A 21,331-nucleotide genomic window follows, 5' to 3' on the forward strand; every position below is an offset into this window, starting at 1 on the left:
TTTCACACTTTCTTAGTGATATTTATGAATTTATATCCATCTAACTGTATGAAACTACACCTACCAACACCTCTCAGACTCACTAATGAAAATCTTTCAACTAGTAAAGGGACTGTATTTATTTTCTGCTCTAATAGTCTTATCAATGACTCAAAGTGCATTACAATAGAAGCCATGTTTACCCATTGACATGCATTCATACACTTTCCAGGACTATTGCTAAACGACAATAGATAGATGGATATATATATATATATAGATAGATAGACAGACAGACAGACAGACAGACAGACAGACAGACAGACAGACAGACAGACAGACAGACAGACAGACAGACAGACAGACAGACAGACAGACAGACAGACAGACAGACAGACAGACAGACAGACAGACAGACAGACAGACAGACAGACAGACAGACAGACAGACAGACAGACAGACAGACAGACAGACAGACAGACAGACAGACAGACAGACAGACAGACAGACAGACAGACAGACAGACAGACAGACAGACAGACAGACAGACAGACAGACAGACAGACAGACAGACAGACAGACAGACAGACAGACAGACAGACAGACAGACAGACAGACAGACAGACAGACAGACAGACAGACAGACAGACAGACAGACAGACAGACAGACAGACAGACAGACAGACAGACAGACAGACAGACAGACAGACAGACAGACAGACAGACAGACAGACAGACAGACAGACAGACAGACAGACAGACATTGTGTTTTTGAAAGGGCTCAACTATACACACATATTTCCCATTTGTCCTCCCGGTACTGATAAAGTTGTATTAAATTAAATTTTAGAACACACAGTTTATATATAAAACAAGACTCGACAAAACACACAATTTACAGCCAAGTGGCTGCAGTTTCTTATTTTCTGTACAGCCGTTGACAATAGTATCCATGTTCTCGTCTAACACAAGACAGCAAATAGCCACATTTCCCAAAATGTCAAACTATTTCTCTAAGGATTGTAGAGGCCAGCACTGTCATTTGTTTCCAGCACATCCAGCAGTGGCAATCTTACCATCCTCAGGTAATTCATGAGGCTGGTACCATGCTCCCAAATCTTGGAGGACTTGCAGGAGAGCTGAGTGGCGCCAACGTTCTGGCTACGGTTCAACTCCTGGACTGCTGCCACCACCGCGTATACCGCATCAAAGAGCAGCGCTGAGGAGAGCTGCAGAGGAAGAGGTAGAGGGGGGAGAAGGTGAATACATTATGAATTTGTGCACGCACACACACACTCACTCCGCTGCAAAAACACAAAGTACCCAAACTGCAAGTGTAACGTGTCAGTGGGTAGCGGTCAGTGAGGGGTTAACCCATCCCTGGAGTGGTATTGAGATTATTCCATTAGATCATTAGAAAGACTCTGATCTGCTGACAGCGTTGAAAACCATTTCTCTCTCCCTCTCTCTCTCTCTCTCTCTCTCTCTGTCTGTCTCTCTGAGAGACTCTGTCCTTCCTACTCTTATCCCCACTGAAGCTGGCACACCCTGACTATTCCAATTACCGCCTGCCTCTCTCAGCAAGGGCCAGAAAACAGTGGGAGAGGCAGCTTTTCCTCTCATCTCCCCTGTACAAACAGCCTCATCATCACTACCACTGCATCCTGCTATGTACATTTGATTAAAATGCATGATGCCCCATATCAGAAAGTAGGGAAGAGTGGAAGAGTCACTTCTGTATGTTTGTGTAATGGAACTATAGGGATGAAATTGCTCTGCTGTTTGGTGTATATTGATACAGGCCTGAGAGGAGTTTTTGTCGCATGGTAAATTCTGGAGATTAAAGATAATTACAATAGGGCATTAAACTGTGGAACTGTGAAGTATTACAACCTTCAGTTTGTTGATATAATAAGTGGAATGAACATTAAGTTTGATAAGGTAAAAAAAAAACTGCCCACAACGACATTACAAACACAAGTCAATGGAGTTTAGTTTGAAATATGGGGATAAACACATGGTGCATAAAAACAAAGTCAAATTGCCACAAAACTGAATAACAATTTATTTTTCGTATTATTTTCTAATTAAATCATTTAAATGGGCAATGTCAATCTGCTGCCCATCCCTCTGATTGTCTTTCCTACTCTGAAGCATATTGAGTAGTTACTATCATCAGGTGTGTACACTGCATATAAAGATCTACAGGCATCTAGTTGTGAAGTTTCACGTTGCAGCTGAATACCCATCACGCCCCCCCCCCCCAACATCACTAGGGTTATTTTACATCCAACTTCAGCCAATAGATCCCTTTCACCTATATCTTACCTCGCCTTTAATGTCCTACTAGTTCACATTTCCATTGTATATATATATGCATATAACTTAATTAAATCTAGTCTACTTCAACCATTGACCTCTTCTAAAACTCATTTACACATAATTACATTTGGCGCCTCATATTATTTAATGATGAATACAACTCAATTCTCCCAAATTAGAATATTAATTATTGATCTTGATCTAAATTAATTTCCTAAGTAGTCAAAATGTAATCAGGGATATGTTGGCTTGGTATTTTAACTAGTGTGAATAACACTTTCCAGATATCTGAAATAAATTATGTTAATTTAGTAACACAATTTCGACAATAGCTACTCATGTGTGAATGTTAGATATCCAAAAAGGAATTTCCACTTGTAGAAAGGCATCTTCAATGTTTAAATTAGTATGCAAATTAGGGACAAAATATGCCAAAAAAATGACACTAATTAAGAATGACAGGTCAAAAGAATATGCAATTACAGCAACACATCCAAAATATCATTTTAACATATCGAAATTGTATTCTGTCCTGTCAGAAAAGAAAATGAGCTTCTCCTCTCTCCTCTGTCACTGGTGCACTCCAGTTGTGTGCCATCATGGGCTGAATTCACTATTTCAGGTTATACAAAAAAATATTATATTGTACCTAACATCTTTCCATTTGTGGTTTTGTTTGATGTTCTCTGACACTAACACAGTCACGTCTTGTGTAGCTACGGCTATTTTAGTCTGAGTAGAAGATAAAGATCATCCCTGTGTCTGTGTGGTAACCTGGTGTTAATTCAACAATATCATCACAGAGCGGCAAGATATTATAAGGCAGAATAATCTGTCTCCTGTAAAACCTTCTTCTCCTCTGAACTTTTCCGTTTTAAATGTCACAACCTGCAGTTTTTCAGATGCACTGTTAGTTTGCCTCAAGCCTTCATCTTCAAATGCATTCGATCCCACAGCTCTGCACATGTAAAGAGAGGAATTTGTTGTGTACGTGAGCCCCAAAGTTACATTTCCTCCAGACCTAATTACTGTTAATGAAAAGACAGCATTTTATCTATGTGCATGTCTAATTGAGTTCATCACTTCCTTGCTCTGGCGTCATCAGCCTTTTATTCACTCTACTTATTAGCTAATTAGTCACAAGTCCTAAATGCCGAAGGCTCAGAAGTATCCGAGTGACCCGCTGTGCACAGAATGCAACATTGTTTTTTTTTACATGCTGTGTTCAAAGTATCCTTAACCTGTTGCACTGCCCGGCTCGTGTGAGGCACGGAGGGGTGATGGGCGCATCGATTTAATCGCGTCTTAATGCCTGCTGATCCCTCCCTCTCGACAATTGTTGGGCATCGCAGGATCTACGCCTAACAGAACAGATTATCTGGCTCAATGATCCTGTAGTGTGATTCTAATGTCATTCTAATGTCATAGTAAATATCCAAATATGTTAAATATGAACTTTGGATGTTGTCAACATAAAAGGAGAGCAAATTTATGGAATTGCAGTTACACTACGAGCAGGGCCGGGTCTAGGCAGGGGCAAGAGGGGGCCTGGCCCCCTCAAATAAATGTTTGGCCCCCTCAAACTAAATCCCAATTTATAATAATAATAATATAATAAAGCACAATGCCCCCTCAAGATTTGTGGCTGCCCCCTCATACATGCCTGTCTAGACCCGGCCCTGACTACGAGTATGAGAACATCGCACAAATAAGTGCAACCAGCTGAAGAAGAGGACAGTCAGCCTCTTTGTTTGTTTTTGTGTTTCTGAGTTTCTCAAGTCTCTGGAATCGCCACTCAAATCGTTTGTTTAAATGCAAAACGTGTGGTCCCGCGTCTTGCCTGGACCACAGTCAAGAAGCAGCATAATAGAAAATGTCTAATACCTAATATTAATATATAGTTGGAGATTAATATGTATGTACAGTATATATTCATGCAGGCACTCTACCATCAACTGTTTTCTATGTGTACAAACACAACAAAACAACACAACACTAGTAACATTGACAGCACGATACACTGAGCTTGTGTTTATTGGTCTCTGAGAGCAGGGATTGAATCTACCATAATAGCTGGTGTTGCTCTTGTTACTCTCAGATGCCGTTTATATGAGTGACACTTCTGAGTGGGGCCAACGGGTGAGAGTGCTCTGCCTTCAGACGGGATTAATGGGCTATCTGTAAATTTTCATCTCGTAAACAAGCAGTCATTTACAAATAGGTGGCGCTCATCAGCTTTATGTGGGTAATTTACGACATTTTATTTGCTGGCTTTGACGTAGAGAACTCAGATAAGCCTATCTCGTAACAGAGGCGTGAGGAGTGTTGTGATGGGAATATAAAAGGTTCTTGTATGAGGCCTGATATTTCTACCCGGTATGGTGGGCTTGAACATAAAAAACTGCTGAGCCAGCGCGAAAGTTAAGTGAACTATCTCTAGTTTGTCTCCTGCGACAGTTCTCAGTCACTCGTACACAAACAGTAACTTGATTTGGGATTTGTGGCAGCAAGTTAAACGTTGAGCTGCTGACACTGTTTTAGATGAGAACAGAGAGTGATTGAAGGGGGGGGGCTGGGGTGTTGTGAGGATAAGCTACTCCTTTGCTTTGCATTTCATCTGAAGCGAGCTTAACGAGGAAGATGCCATTATAAATGTAATAAGGAGGGTGGCAAACGTTGATAATGAGCTTTCTGGGAAACAACAACCGCCTACAGCAACACCTGCAATTACCGCAGTTAACTGGATAAATGTCATCCTTGTGTATTTCACAGGCGTTTTGTGTCTAAGTGACTTCCGTGTCTCAGTCGGTGAGTTTAGGATACAGCAGTAAACTGGCAGAGTAATCCTCAGGCAGGCCCTGTCTGGACCTTGTGAGGAAATAAAGAGGGTTCCTCCATTATTCTTACACGGGTAAGCTTCGTCTTCCAAGTGTGTGTGTGAGAGGATGTCTGTGTGTGTCTGTGTGTGTCTGTGTGTGTGTGTGTGTGTTGTTACTTACTGGGGTGCCAGCGAAGGGTGCATGGTCACAGTTCTCCTGCCAGGAGCGGTTGAGGCTTAGCACAAAATCCTGGAAGAAGGGATGAGTTTTGTTGAAGACTGAAAACCCGACTATGTTGACTCGTTGATCCACCACATCATCCAGCCGTAGTAGAGGGAACTCCTGTGGGGCAGAAGGAGAGAGAGAGCAAAAAGGGAGAAGAAGATTACTGGCTGAATGCAGCTTATTTAGATGGAAGGTGTAATTTTCTGCTGTGATCGACCATAATCTATCTCAAATGACCTCAAATGTTAGATTGAATTATTGTCGGTGTAAAAAGGGCACGTGTTAATCAAACACATTAACATCCGTCTCACTCAGGTTTCATTAACTCCCATTATTCCGCTTGATTGAGAAAGCTGCAACAATTTGTTCATTCTCTCCTTTTAGCCACGCACCACTGGACCAAATCCAGTATTTTGCACCGGTCTTGTGTATTTCCTGACATACAGGTCATTGTATGAACAGTGGAAGCTAAGGGGCTAATTAGAGATGGACGGAAAATGGTGAAAATGAGGACACTGAGACAGATAATCGAAAAAGTGATATAGAAACATATGGCATATTGAAATGCTCCAGGAGGTAAATACTGGTTTTTAGTTATTTGGGTCCTTTTACTCCGGGGATAATGTAGTTTTCTCCACCTGGGGAACTGCAGACAGGGGACAGGTGGAGATAGAGATGAGGACGAGCAGAGGAGAAAGGAGACAAGGGTGTGACGGGGGATAGACGTCTCCTGAAGGTTAATGGAGGTGTCAGAACCCAGTCCCTCTCCCCTCAGGTGGCAGCCTTCGCCTGGCAGCCCGTTGTGCCATCTAGCTTATGACAGCCAGACCAAGCCCAGTCTACCTATCTGTCTGTTACCAGGGCCGGGGACTCTGAAGGTAAGACGGGGTTGGAGGGGATAGGGAGCAGCAAAAGTGAGGCCCCAGTAGAAAATCTAAAAAAGGTTTGGCGTGTGAGGAAAGAGTTGGCAGGAGAAACTGGGACGACTTACCGTGGACAATCAATTTTGCAAAGACTCAGACGTGCGTGTAAATATGAAGAACCGAAACTATTAAGAACAATTGTCTCTCATTCTAAAGGAATGATCAAAGCTGCAAATTGCTCCCCTCCTTCAGACCTCCTGCCAACCCTACATCCTGTGCGGTACCAGCCTCAAGGATTAAGTCAAAATCTTATTTTTTTTAAAAAGCAAAAACAAACAAACCACAAAAACTCGTCAGTTGAATCCAAATCTTGACTGGCTCCTGGAGATATCAAAGCTTACTAAGTCTACAGGCGCACGGCGACGTCGCAAACCCGAAAAATGAAAAACAGCTAAATCAAAGCCCGGGAAAATTGTCCTTTTCATCTGAGACAGAAAAATGCATGAGAAGGGAGCCAGATCGGATAATGGACCCTCATACAAAAAGAGTGAATAGGTCACTGAATTAAATAACTGATAAGCAGGTGGGTAGAAAAAGCTCTCAGACCAGGAGAGGACCAGGCGTGAGTCTCTCCACTGCGGGTGACTGCGCTGATAGAGTCTCGGAGCAAAGCGGGGCAGGAGAAAGCGTATTGACTTTGAGTGGGAGGCTTATTATTCCCTGACTCCAACCTCCCATGGAACCTGAAAACCCCAAATGTTTAGTTATGATGACGTGCAGCAGGAACGACTGCATGTCAAAAACAAGGAGCTCAAAAATATATTCCAGGTACGCAAGGACAAAGGATAAAAGGTGAGAACTATGACATCAGAAATGAGGCATATATAAGAGAGTTAGGGAGGGAGGGTTACAGACTGAGATATGTATGAGATATATGAATAAAATCTGTCCTGAGCAGCACTACTTACTCTACAGGAATAATATCTGTGATGTATCTGGAAGCTCTGTGCACTTTTTTGTGACATAACCTCGTCTATCTGAGCTTAGAGACTTCTCCGGGAAAGTAAAATCACTTTTACAAGAACAAGGACTTGATTCTCCCCCTCATCCAATAGAAGAAAATCCTGCTGGCTTCAAAGAGGGTGACAGGATCTGACTGATCATTGCCGATATTAATATCTATGTTAACCCCACCTCTTTCATTATGTGCCAGGCTCAACCTGAGAGAACAGTAACTAACACAATCCCAATGTTGAGCCATGTTAGCTACACGTCCTCCCGCTGTTTAAACTCACACCCACACTGTCACAATATGCGAGTGAATTATCCTTCGTGCCGTGATTGTTATTCATCCTGCTCCGATAGTGCTTTCAAATTGGATTGCATTGCACCTCCAGTGTGTGTGCCCAAGTCTGCAGATGACTTTTACACTTGCACTCAATTTAACAAAAATAAATCCCGAGCAGTTTCTTTTAAAATCACAAAACAAACGCCACCAAAAATAGAGCTGATTAAAAATGTGTTTCGCCGCCGAGAAATACTGCAAAGCGAGCATTTCTAAGACAAATCTCATCATGATTTGAGGGAGAAGAGGAACAGTAAAACATGTTTAATGAGAACACTGATGAGAAACACTGAAATCCGATGAGAAGACACTGAAATCCGAGGGGCTGCACGCTGCCGCAGAACTTCTGTTAATGATGAGGCTAATGCTCTAATTGGTCTTGTTAGAGGAGAGGCTGTCTGTTCTTTGTCACTCCTCTAACGAATTTGAAAAACATTACTCAGTTAAACTGATCGTCTGGCACTCTTGATTTTTTTTTACTTTCAAACATAGAGATTTTAATAATTGGTCATACTGTGAAGGTGGATATAATCGCAGCTGTGGAACATGGAGCACAGTGAATGGGCGGAGAGAGGGATTACATGTTCCCCGGAAAAGCTCGAGCAACACTTAACCCCAACCGCGTACTTACGTCAGAAGAAAAATCTCATTTCCTTCAAGTATTTTATTTCATTATAAACTCAAAGCAAAGGTCATCTTCGTAATATTATTGATTCACATAAATTACATTAAATGCATTGGCTTCTCCATAGTCTGCTTCGATCTTTAGCTCTCCCTTGTGGAGTCTTCTATAAGCCTTTTGGGACCGGCCATATAATTACTGGGTAAGTGTACTTTAATAGATCATTAGAGGCAGGACTGTGCAAACGAGCCTTTCATTAAGCGTGCCCCTCAAGGCTGCCCGCACGTATGCATGTGCTGGCACAAACATAAACTGCAGAGTGCATCATGCGCACACCCACACGCGGGAAAATTAAATCCCTATAATTGAGCAACACATGCACATCGCCACGTATGCACTGAAGACCAAGGTCACCAGAAATATCCTTGGGCCATGTCTGAAGGAAACTAATGTGGTGCATTTGTGGGCTCGGAAGGCACAGACACCATAGCACCGCTGCACATTGAGATTCAAATAAACACAGACACACACACACACACACACACACACACACACACACACACACACACACAGACACACACACGAGTGTACGCAAACCCAAACTAAATCCCTTCACATAAGCAATTATGGCCTTTTGCATACTAAATGGGAGGTGTAAGATTAACAGTGCTTGGTAGAGGACAGTTGGTTGCCAGCAGTGGGCGAATGGCAGTGGCAGAGTTGGAGGGTAGAAGAGGAGAAATCCAACCGTCTCCACAGAAGGGTCAGAATAAGGGCGGAGGAGCATAATGATGATGAGGACGACAGCGGCAGAGAATGACTGAGAGAGTTCAATCAATGGAGAGGGAGGAAGGTGAGAGATTAGTTGGCACAACTGGGAGCTTAAAAAGCAGTATGTGTGGGGGGGGGCGGGAGTAACAGAGCAAAACGGAGCGGGCCGGGGTGCCAGGGAATGACAGTCTGGCCAAGGGCCCCCGACACTGGCTGTCACCTGGAGATCAATCAGCAGCTGGGAGCCGAGCCAACCAACCAAAAAATGTTACTCCACCTCCGCAACTCCTTCCCCCTTACCTCTGAAAATCTCAAAATCGTCTCATCTATTCTACATTTCCGGTTCCTGTTTTAATCTATGTGTCTCTTTTATGTCTTTTATAGAATTTTCACTTAACGGAGCATTCACACATTCGCCGACACACATGTTTGAACGTGTGACCACTTCCTGTTGGTTACTCCTTGAACAGTGAATAATGAGATCCCAGGAGAACGGATGCTGCTGAAAGCCCGATGCACCGTCATGAACTCTACCTCTTCGTCCCCTACACATTCCTAGCACATACAGAAACACACGTGAACAAATTCCTTCGTAGTTGTGTGAGCCTCTATAAATCCACCCTCCTAGAAAGGATCACAAACATGAAGCAGCCTCTTTCACTTCTCTCATCTCCTCAAATAGGATAGAAATGTTGGGACTATAGCAATTCCCCATAGGCTCCAGGGGCATCTCCTGAATCCAGCTCTGCTTCATGCATAGCAACAGCCTGTAACTGAAAACTCATAGCTTACTGTGAGAGGACTTTGGTAATATGCATGCATGCAGTGCAGGGAATATTGGAATGCTGATTTCATACTGTCCCTTCACACTCATGTTATGTTTAATGCATGAATAGTCTGAGTATTTCAATGACTTTGAGTCATCTGAACACTTTGTTTGTTTGAGGAGTTTTTTTAAAGTGGCATTAAAATTAATGGAGTTTGCTGAAGTTTGAGAACTGCAGATAATCACAGTGCTGCTGTGGAGGAACACTGCAATAATGACTCAGATAAATAAATGGAAGCTACACATTAAATGACTCACAGGCGTTATGTTTTAAATAGAGTAAAGGAGTATTGAGCACTGTTGCAAGGATAAATGTTTTATATTTTCTGCCATTAATTAGCATAAGCAGAGGTATGGGTTAAGCAGCAGTAATTGATTTTTAGCCAATTGGGAGCAGTGCAACAAGCAGTAAACTCTGAGGTATTATTACCTTATAATGTTGTAGTTGTTTAATGTGTTGAAAACAATTAACTGTGTGGACAACTGGCAGATAAACAACAACATTAAAATGCAATTGGAAATGTGTTTGTGTCTAATTGATGAATGGGGCCATTGTCTGAACCAAGGTCGTTGATATCTGTTAAATTGTTTACACGGGATCCGGTTAGTTTTTGGTTTCAACATTGTAATTTAAGGAGCGTACTTAAGACTTTTCTGTACATACTTCCTGTCGTCATCACCTACGTGGGCTGTGTCTACCTGTACTTGACATTGTTTGGTTTGTAGATGGGCGTGCGTCTGATATTGACACGTTAATTTTGTTTATCTGGTTGCTACTTTGAACATTTTATGGTATTACCACCAGCACCAGCAACTTCAGAAGTGGAACCCTGCCAAATAAACATCCTAGTTATATTAGTAAATTAGTTTCGAGAAAGTCAGGTCAAATTCCAGCAATTGGTTCCAAGGTCTGAACTCTCCAATGAAAACGAAACAAACCATGGTGTAGTTTGATCGGGACTAAGACCACCTCTTTTGGTCATAATACATTTTGGTCTCTTTTTCCGGACCACAATCCGGATCATCATATTTGGATTCAGACCAACCTGGAAAGTCTGAATCTTCAGCCTACTTCTACTTCTAGCTCTTTTAAAGTTTCTAACCAATTCTGAGAAAGATATATCTGTATCTCTGTTTCTAAATGCTCCGATATGTTCACCAGCTAGTTTCTATCTACTTGTCTGCCTTTAGGTGGCAGGCGCGTTGCATACAGAGGGGGGGGTTATCAGAGGATTTGCTGCTGCTGGAGACAAAACTAATGAGAGCGTTGAGACTGAACCAAACAATAAAGCTGGAGCTGAAGATTAAAACAAGCTCTGTATACATGTGAGGGCAGCCGCGGAGCTTGGTGATACATCTGTGCATATTTGTCACTTTGAATGACCTCTTTCCATTTCATCGGGACTATGTAGTTGTTTGTTACGTTATTATGATTATAACAATGTTGATTAGAGCAGCTTTAAGCAGACAGGCGAATGGCATGTCCTTCAGCTGCTGATCCCTCAGATGGGAAAGATACATATTTTTTTCCCTGTGAAATGTGTCCCAGATAAAGACAGAACCGTCAGTGGTGATAATCATCATTGACAAGTTGAGAAAGAAAGAAAAATTATCTCCACTACTTATCTCTCTGGCAACGCTGAGATGAAACAAACAGCTTCATTGGCCTATGACATCAGTATCATTTCTGTAAATTGCATATCGATCTCCCTGATATTAAAATACTAATTAATGACATCCCTCATTTTATTCCGGGGGAACGGTATAACAGGATAAAACCTCAGGGCCTGACTCCGGCTCTGCAATGAGATCCATTTCCAGTGGCACATGATTATTCGCTAATAGCTGGAATGTTCATGCAGTGTTTTTGGCAATAAGTCATTTCATGCTTGTATCAATTGCCGCGCAAATTCAGGCTGAGCTCTAAAGCCTCCCGCAGCCTTTTAATTACAATGTTCTCAGCGAGCGTGGGATGGAATGGAGGAGGAGGAGAGAGGGAGCTCTTCCGGACGTCCTTTTCTGCAGACTCGTTATGAACCTGGGATGTAATGGCAAAATTGGCAGAATGATTCACTGAACTTTATGTCCATTAAACCCAATGCAATAATCTACCGCAGTTAGATGTGAGAACTTTAACTGCAGCATCGCCGATTGCTCACCAGTTGCTGTGTGGTTGTTTTGCTGTCTGTGCGTTCACTGAACCAAGTCATCCCTCTTGAGCAGGTCTCTAACCCGTCAGCCCATTGCCGGCGGCCAGTTCGTTTCATTTGCTGTGAGATGTCCATGAGATTACCATAGAGTGTACCTCGGTGCAGCAGGGTTGATACATTAGCTTTGTTTTCGAAGCTTTTAATGGCCACATATATCACAACAATCTGGCAGTATTCCTGCAGAGTGTTGGAAACAAATTACCAATTTTATTCCATTATTCATGGAATTATGTCCGACCTACAACAGTAACAACCTATTTGTGAGGCAGAGACCTTATGCCCAGAATAATTCGTAGGCTGGTGGAGGACAAAAACATTGTGAATATTGCAGACACTGGCATATGGTTGGAATCTGAAACAGTCTATCTTTTTCCAGTAAGCTATTCAATCAAACCCCAGCAGGATTTCATAAAAAGACCATAAGAGATGAAAAGGGGAAATATTAAATTTCAAACGAGAAAATCCTTCAAAGTCAAGCAAAATTTAAAGTCTGCTTCTTTTAATTGAAAAGCTTTGCATTCCAATATAAGATTATTTTACTGGGGAGTCAGAAAGGGTTCCTAGACTCGGCAACGGGCTGGACTACTGGGTAGCTGAAATACTGAGACAGAAAAAAAGAAATACAGAAAGGTAAAGGAGATAAGCCTCCATCTAAACACCGCTCATCTCCGTGAAGCCTTTAGTGTTTCACATCGATCACCTGACTGTTTCTCATCGAGACCAGGTAAACCCCTCAGCTTTGGAACTGAGATAAAAGACAAAAGAGCCGCAATAAAAAGGAATATATGTAAAGGAAATCTCTGTGTGGATTTAAATCCTCTTGTTCAGGTTGGTTTTTATATTATTTGCTATGCTGTGCTTTTATTTTTTGTAGATCAGGATTCTGTGTTCCCTGGTCAAACCAAACCTCAACCACACCTAATCTATATGTTGACTGGCAAAGGTGATGTTGGTGTGGCTGGCTCAGTCCTGTAGTGAGGGGGGTTTTGCTGCCACTTTCAGATTTGGTTTTGAAGAAGCACATTGAGAGTTTTCTAACCTAAGATTCTACACAGATTTAAACATGAGACAAGAGTTATGGCATCACTATCTGTGTGTGTTGTGAGTTAGTCGTCTGGTCTTTGCCTTGGTGGTCCAGACACAGGTTTATCTCGGTGCATGTTGGTGTTGTGAGTCTCTCCTGTGAAAGTGAGATGTCTCCAGCTCACAACAGTGTAAACAAGACACCCAGGTGGACAATTTCACACCTTTTCCACGCTGTAGCATGTTTAAACACACGTCTAACCTAAACACTGCAGAGCTGTTAAATGAGAAAAGCTTCAGCAAAATCGTATTTTTATAGTCCCGGTGAAATGGATTTTGGGTGAGATGCATTCTTCCAGTCTGCGCGGCGGTTAAGCTGGATATTTGTTTCTTGGCTCTCTGGCACACAGGGTAACTTTATTCAGCTGCTCTTGTTGTTGTTTCAGGAGGCAATTTACACCAGGCTTCACAACACCCACAGAATATAGAGGAAACCCCATGAAGGGAGGCTGGAGGTGTTGGTGATTCATGTCATGTAGTGGCAGTGAATATTGCTTTGTATAATCTGCACATAATACATTACATTACATTACATTACATTACATTACATTACATTACATTACATTTCATTTAGCTGACGCTTTTATCCAAAGCGACTTACAATAAGTGCACTCAACCATGAGGGTACAAACCTAGAACAACAAGAATAGAGAAAGTACAATTTCTTCAAAAAAGCAAAACTCCAAAGTGCTATAAATAAGTGCCATTTAAATACCTTAAATTTGTTGTAGTACATAGCATTTCCTGACTTTAATTTCAGATATGTTGCAAATCCCGTGTAGCTGCTTTCTGTCCTCTGTGACCATTACTGTGAATTCCGCTAGCCGCAATTTAAAAATAATTTAGATGCAATTAATTCCCTTGTCCTTAGTTACCTTTTAATCCTTATTTTCCTCATTTAGTTCACGAGGGAATGTGTTTGTGCTACTCTCAGCTCGACATATGCCAAATGTCTTAATCAGAAAATGCTACATTATATGTAAGACCAGATTTGGCTTATCCATGCTGTTTACATGACCCATATCAAATTTATGAAGACAGTATTATAATATTTTAAAAATACATAGCAGCGTATTAGTGTGCATGTAAACGTAGTGATTGTCCCTCATTAATCCTGATTGGACACGATCATCTCTGCAATCAGCACAGCTTGACCGTGTATTGAACTTTCCATCTTGATTTCTTTGTCTGGGCTGAGCGATAATCAGATTACAACAACAGTTATGCCTTTCATTCAAATTAAAGCTCCATCAGGGCTGATTAAAACAGCCAATTTGCAATATTTGCCACGGATTCCATAAATGTGCTTTCTGGTAGATGTTATCAGAAGTGTTGGAATGCACTGGCACAACCAAAGTCACATGTGTGATTAGTTAAAGAGGCATGACATCAGGCTGAGTGAGGTCACTGACCGCCGACGCTGATTTACAGCAAAAGATAATCAACAAAGTGAAGAAACTAAAGCTCGTGCAAGCAAATGCACTCTTGTATTCACTCTTTTAGAAGGATCGCTGTGAGCAATTCCATTTTAAGGGGCGCCCTCCTTACAAAGCACACATGTAACTTCTTTGATAAATTACACACGAAGTGGAGTGAAAAGAGAAATGAATCTTGGCTTGTGGTGACTTTGTGTCGGCAGGTTTCTTTCTGGCTTATTACACGGTACATGGCAGGTTCGAGATGGGTGAAAGAGGGGGAGAAAAAGTGGTCTTGAATATAAGGGGGGAGGGAAGGAGATTAAAGAATGTCAGTGACCAATAAAGCTATGAGGAAATATAAAGGGAAGAGGAAAGGAAGGACAGAAGTCACCAGGTGGATGTGGGATTGTGGGACGATGCCGGGAGGAAAGTTATAGAGCGTAAAAAGGAAGTCAGGTATGAAGTAAGCAGGCAATTTCCCCTTTCCAAAGCAGATCCCACAGTAAGCCGGGACTCAAGCCCTGGGATTTGGGAGATAATAGGCTGTAATACAATTGTCAACACTGAGTCATCCGGACATAGGGCTCGGAGGGGGAGTTGCAGGTAATAGGGCTGACATGGAGTAATCAATACGACAGAACTCCGCAAAGGTCTGAGCCCCAGAGTTGGAGCACCAGCATAAATTATTTATTCCTTTTCACACAAACAGCCAGCTACAGATAGAAAGAGACCGGGGGACTTTAAGTCTTATAATTGTATGGAAATAAGGCTTCTAAGTGTGTTTTTAATCAATGGTAAGTTATATTAAGTGTGATAATCTAAGGAGGTTTGACATGCCAGGGCATAAATTGTCACTATGTCCACTCTACCATCTCCACATGTCAGTCAACAACTATTCAACATTCTAATTGAATACCATATATTCTAAAATGCACGTTCCCACTCTACAGGCAGACTTTGGATTTCATTAGTGTCACTGCTCTTTAAAAGTCACTATACCTTCAATCACGCTCGCTCACTTCATGAATCCTAATCAATTTCAATTTTTTTACATGAACAGAGCTATTCACATCCCACCCTGTTACCCCTGAAAGCTAGACATAAATGATTAATGAATGCCCTTCATGGATACTGATACGAATGTCAATGTGTTTTTCTGTCTTTTTCTTTTTGTGTGAGGAAAGGAGAAAAGAGGTTTGTTATGTGGACGGCCATCTCAGCAACCAAAGTGTTCTGCTTGTGCTGTTAAATTGTTAATGAACCAATTATACATTACAAGATTTGAAGATAACAAAGATCATATAATTGCATTAACTTTTTGCCCTAAGTGGAAACACTTGCAGAAAACCGTTGGCTTTGAATAGACTTGTGGGTCTTTTCTATAGAATATCAGATAATAATTTCAATCAGTGGCGAAAAGGGTCTGAGGTGGAAGTTTGCTTCTCTGCCCTAATGCAAACTACACAACCAGTAATAATACCTCATCACTGTGATACCTTACATGAGCTCTTCTCTTCCAGTTGGTGCTTATTTGAGCACGTGAGGCCACAATAGATGGATGATGGTTTAATAGACTGTCTTCAAAATATGGAAATAAATAAATGATTAGAAAATGAAGCTCAGCTTAGTTGAGCTGGGAAATATTGAGCTGATTGGAAATGTCAATAGGGCATTTTACTCAGCGGTTGTTAAGACCTTTTCATACAAGGGACCTGGCTGCAACATTACTGGACAATAACATAGTTAACTACAACAACTATGATGCCAATCGGGAAAAATCCAGTGTTATCTGGATATGTCATAATATCATATGTGAATGGTTTAGAAGTTGTGAGGTACGTGTCAGGGCAGTTTGAAACAGGTAACTGCTATTTAAATAATCGTAGGTTCACCGGTGGGTTATGACTTTCGGAGTTGAATGTTTTTTACTTTCAAATCCAGAGGAATACCTTCCATCTTTTGTAAATGAATATACAAACTTGGCAGGTGAATCCCAGAGTCAGCAGCAGGGCTGCGCTGCTGCAGCAAAAATGAATACCATAGCCGTCCAGTACTCGCTATTCTTCTCAAGCCTTTACGGAAATTTTCTCTGCAGCAGTTCACAGGACAGAATGGCCGAGGCGTTGATCCCTTCCTTGATGACTTTATTGAATAGTTAATGGTGCAGAGAGGCAGGATGGAGGATATCTGGAAGATGGATGGTAGTCATCATCAAATATAATCTAAATCAAAAGTAGGATAGCAGGGGGACAGCGTACACACCTTATCCAACCAGGCCATCAGGAAGGCCCTGACCTATACCATTGTAAATATGGATTTATAGTTTTGGATTCAGGAGTTATGGCATTGAAGTTGACCCTATAAGTAGACTGTCAACATCTGGGAAGCTTATGTGTTCCCCAACATGTTGGTCAGTAGACAGTGGTGATAGCATAGATAACGTTAGTAAAGTTAAAGAGAAGAATCCGTTTTTTTTTGTAATGAGACATAGAAGTTTCATTCCATTATAGGGCACTGAGTAGAGCACACACCTCCGCCAAGGCCCATCAGTTCCCTTAAGAAACCTCATATAAATTCACTAGATCCAAATTTTTATTAGAATCTGCACCAAATTGCAGACACTCATAAATATCAGTCCTCTAAACATGGCTGAAGTTTTTTCATCAATATAAATGATCTATTCTCTGACAAATTATGTATTATGTATTTGTGGATCCGCCCCCTGATCCACATCCGTACTACGTTTTAATGGGCTCTTCCTTGGATCCTTCCTCACCCCTCCACAAAAGCTCATGCGAAAATTGGTTGAGCAGTTTTTGCGTAATCCTGCAAACTAACAAACAAAACATAATCAACTTGGCAGAGGTAATTTTATGGGTGACCTCTTTAAGAGAAGAAGGACTGGGATTAACATTTCAACACAATCTAGATAATTGAGATAGGAACACTACCATGATAATAACAGCACTTTGTTTTTTTTCGTCTGCTCAACTTGATCTTTCAGAGACTTTGAAACGACCAAACCAGAAACTACCATTTGTGCAAATGTGGGATGTATAAATTGAAGCATCAGAAGAATTTCCATCTAGGGTGCAGTTGTGTTAGTGTGCTCCCCACACCTCCAACACAATAAGCGTAACTCAAAGTAAGCTGGCGTCTTTGCATTACAAAATGAGTAGCATGCAGACATTATTTGGTGAAACACAGTTGTTGTGACATAATCGTCACATAGTTTATATTCTGGCTGGATGCACCTCTGTGTTGTCACCGTCCACGTAGCCTATTACCTTTCCTATTACTCAGTTGATTAATTCTCAAACTCTGTGTCTAAACAGGGAAATATGAACTTTACATAAGCCGTGGAGGGGAATTAATTAAATCCCAATCATTTTCACAGTCACAGTGGCTGCCCTCTAAAGCAGCTTGAGTGACAAGAGGTTTTTTGAGGGGGGGATTTATAAGTCTTCTGTACCAGAGAACATGAGGTGGAAGGCGAGGTTGACGTAAAGTGATTTTTTTTGTTACATTTTTTTATAGGAATGTTACCTTCATTCATTCACATTCACAGATATGGGATGAGACCAGAACAATAAACTTTTGAAATTGAATTCTGTATCACCTAGACAATATTTTTTATCAAGGCCATGCACATCCAGACAGAAAAATACAGAGTGGGGGAGAGAAGCCGAAAGTGGAAGACAGACCGAGGGGAAGCAGGTTTTAGCAGCACGGAAAAAAGAGGTGAAACTACCAGGACAAGGTCAGACAGCAAATACTAACTTTCCTCCACGGGCACAGAGTGACAGAGGGACAGAGGTACAGAGGCATGGGCGACCTCCAGGAAAGCAGAGGAAGAAAACTAAATATTTGGAGTAAGAGACAATTGGAGAAATTGTGCAGGTCGAAGAAGGTTAGCATATACCTCATCTTCTTTTTTGTGTTACACTGAATAATAAAGCATTTTAACATTTGAAAGCATTGGGAGGAATACAAAGAAGCGTGAAGCACGTAAAGCCCAGAACCAAGAACAAATGGCGGGGAGCAGGTCAGGGTGTTGGAGAGAATAGGGATTAACTCGTGAATAACAGCATCAGCCATGCTTCAGAAGTCAGACCGTACTCCCTTCCTCACGCTTCTATACAAACCTGCCAATCAGCTCCAAGAAATATGAATGGAGAAAGACGGGAAGGTGAAAGAAAGAAAGATGAGTGGGAATCAAATATGCAGGTTGCTTCTCTATCACCGCTGCTGGTTTATGAGCAGCAACACCAGCAGACACAAAAACACACACAGCTTATTTCCTGGAAGCAGACGGAGAGGCAGGTAGATAAGAGGGAGAAGACGATACAACTGCAGGCATGTGCGACTGGGAGCGATGGGATGTTGTGTGGGTGAGCATGTACATGGGTTTACTCACTTGGAGTTTCATTTGGGCGCGCGTGTTCACTGGTTAACTGTGTGTGTGTGTTGTGTGTGTGTGTGTGTGTGTGTCTGTGTGTGCGTGTGCGAGAGATAGTCAGGAAGCGCTGGCAGCTCTTCAGGCATGGATGCATGACAATGACTGCAGTGACAAGAGGGATCACGGGTGTGTGGAGGGGAAATGGAACATGAAGAACAAAACAAACAGGCAGAGGTGTGTGTGTGTGTGTGTATGTGTGTGTGTGTGTGTGTGTGTGTGTGTGTGTGTGTGTGTGTGTGTGTGTGTGTGTGTGTGTGTGTGTGTTGCAGAGACGGATAATACGTCTGCCGGCTCTGGGTGTCAAAGCGTGTTTTTGATAGTCGTGTGTGTGTGTGTGTGTGTGTGTGTGTGTGTGTGTGTGTGTGAGAGAGAGACAGAGCGAGCCCGCACGCTTTCATCAAGACTCAAAATGACATCACAAAGTGAAAGTGTGCCACGCCAGGCGCTGCAAGGCCCGATCCCGTGCTCACCTAACCTTCAAATGACATTAGGCACGCCGTCAACATGTGATGAGTCACTGCCAAGCTGATGTGATTTATTCAATCCTGCCGAATAGCTCGGATCGCAGGATACAAATCACTTAGATGGAAGCCATGGAGGGGAGTGGGGAGGGTGTGTGTATGTGTGTGTGTGTGTGGGTTCTGCGTTTGTTTTGATTGTTTCCATCAGTGCATTTGACTGTGTGTGTCTCCAGTGTGCACGCCCGTGTGTTGGATTGTGTTCCAGCTGAGGAAGCTGCAGGATGTCGTCCACTCGCTTCCTCTTAAACAAAGTTGTCTTCACGGAGAGAGAAGCTGTAGAAACCCTGCGGAGCTGTTGAGATTTCTCGCCCCTCCACGAAGTGTGTTTTTGTTTGAATCTCTCCGCCCACTGTGACCCGAGGGCCTCGACTTCTATCTAACAATTAATGGCCAGTAGATTTACTGCTGGTGGTAAGTGGCCCTAGCGTAAGAGAGGAAACTGAACGGGCGCTAAGTGAACTAAAAGAAACAATGCTTGACAATATCTAAGTGATGCCTTTGTGCTCAATAGTCAAACCAAAACCAGGCAGCGTCCATCGATGATCATTAGCTCTAGTTATGTTCAATTGATAGTCAATCTTTCACATCCATGTTCTCCATAGAGACTTTAGTAATAAATTGACTGACACCATATATGAGCAACAAACTTATAAATTATTAGAGAGACGCGAGAGGATGAAAACAACTTGACTTGTTTATTTCCCGATTGGAATTACCCGACCGAATCTTCCTTCTCTGCCGTCTCAAAAATAGGATTAATAAAATCAACGCATCACTCAAGAAGCAAAACAAAAACCGAAATTAGCCTCAAAGTTGTCATATCCAGAAATAGGCATGACAGAACCCCCCCCCCCCCTTGACTGGAGAGGGGAAGCTGTGTGAGGACGTTGATGTGCGTCTCGAGATGATTCAGGTGAAACAGATTAGGCAGGGGAGCAGTCCGGCAAATCGTTAGTCAGAGATGTCAAGAAACGCAGATAAATTAAGTGTCAGCAGAGGAGTGGAGACGGGAGGAGGGAACGCTGTGAGAAGAGAGGGGGAAACAAGGGAGAGAACAGAGAGATGGAGACGGAGGAGGGAATCATTTAAGAAAAATGAACGTGTCCTAAGCCTTAACAACTTGTAAGGCAATGGTGGGATTTCAGAGGAATAAACTCCACTGATTACGGTTTGCAGCGGAGTTATACATCACGGGCAATTATGTTCACCGCACGTTTCTTCTGATTCATCAGTGAATCACAACCGCATCATCTCATGTTAGCTCATGCATAGTTAATCATGAGACGGTCTCTTAAGAAAGTCGTGCATTTATCATTACTTTTAATAAAGCTGCGTGATTGATGGTTTCCAGTCGCAGCTTAAATGCTTCACAAATTATTTATAAAGGTACTGTGAGTAATTCTCACACATTGCACGTGAGACAGTGGTGTCTGTTTCATCTTCTAAACTGCCTCCGATGTGAGTACAATCTACATTGTGCAACTATGTGTCATCCTTTATGAAGCAATCAGGTGTCTGTCATGCTTTCCCTGCTTTTGAAGTGTCTCTAATGTTTTGTGTAAGTGCCGTAATTACAGTCAGACGAGCGCCGACGGACGACATGAAACGTGAAAAGTTTTATGATTCAAACCAGATTCAAACCTGGAACATTTTAATTTTATGTTATGTAAATGGTAAATGGTAAATGTTAAATGGTAAATGGTAAATTGACTGAATTCATACAGCACCTTTCCAGTTTTATCAAGCACTCAAAATGCTTTTACAGTACGAGTCCAATTCACCTATTAGTGCAAACATTCATAGAGCATTTCTACAAGCAGTGCTCCTGCTGTCACACACATTCATTAGGTGTCGAGCATTAAAGGCTC

The 21,331-nt window shown here is 42.0% G+C and overlaps 1 protein-coding gene across 1 annotated transcript in view; it reads right to left on the reverse strand.

Moving 5' to 3' along the window:
- Positions 1 to 21,331, reverse strand: part of grik4 (glutamate receptor, ionotropic, kainate 4) — a 154,274-nt gene that overhangs the window by 47,601 nt on the left and 85,342 nt on the right. The window contains exons 7-8 of the mRNA XM_061073199.1: positions 5,301 to 5,462; positions 1,056 to 1,208 (exon numbers count right to left, since the gene is read on the reverse strand). Of these exons, the coding sequence (XP_060929182.1) occupies positions 1,056 to 1,208; positions 5,301 to 5,462 (315 nt within the window). The remainder of the gene's footprint in view (positions 1 to 1,055; positions 1,209 to 5,300; positions 5,463 to 21,331) is intronic.

This window comes from Limanda limanda, chromosome 6, assembly GCF_963576545.1.
Source record: "Limanda limanda chromosome 6, fLimLim1.1, whole genome shotgun sequence".
NCBI lineage: Eukaryota > Metazoa > Chordata > Actinopteri > Pleuronectiformes > Pleuronectidae > Limanda > Limanda limanda.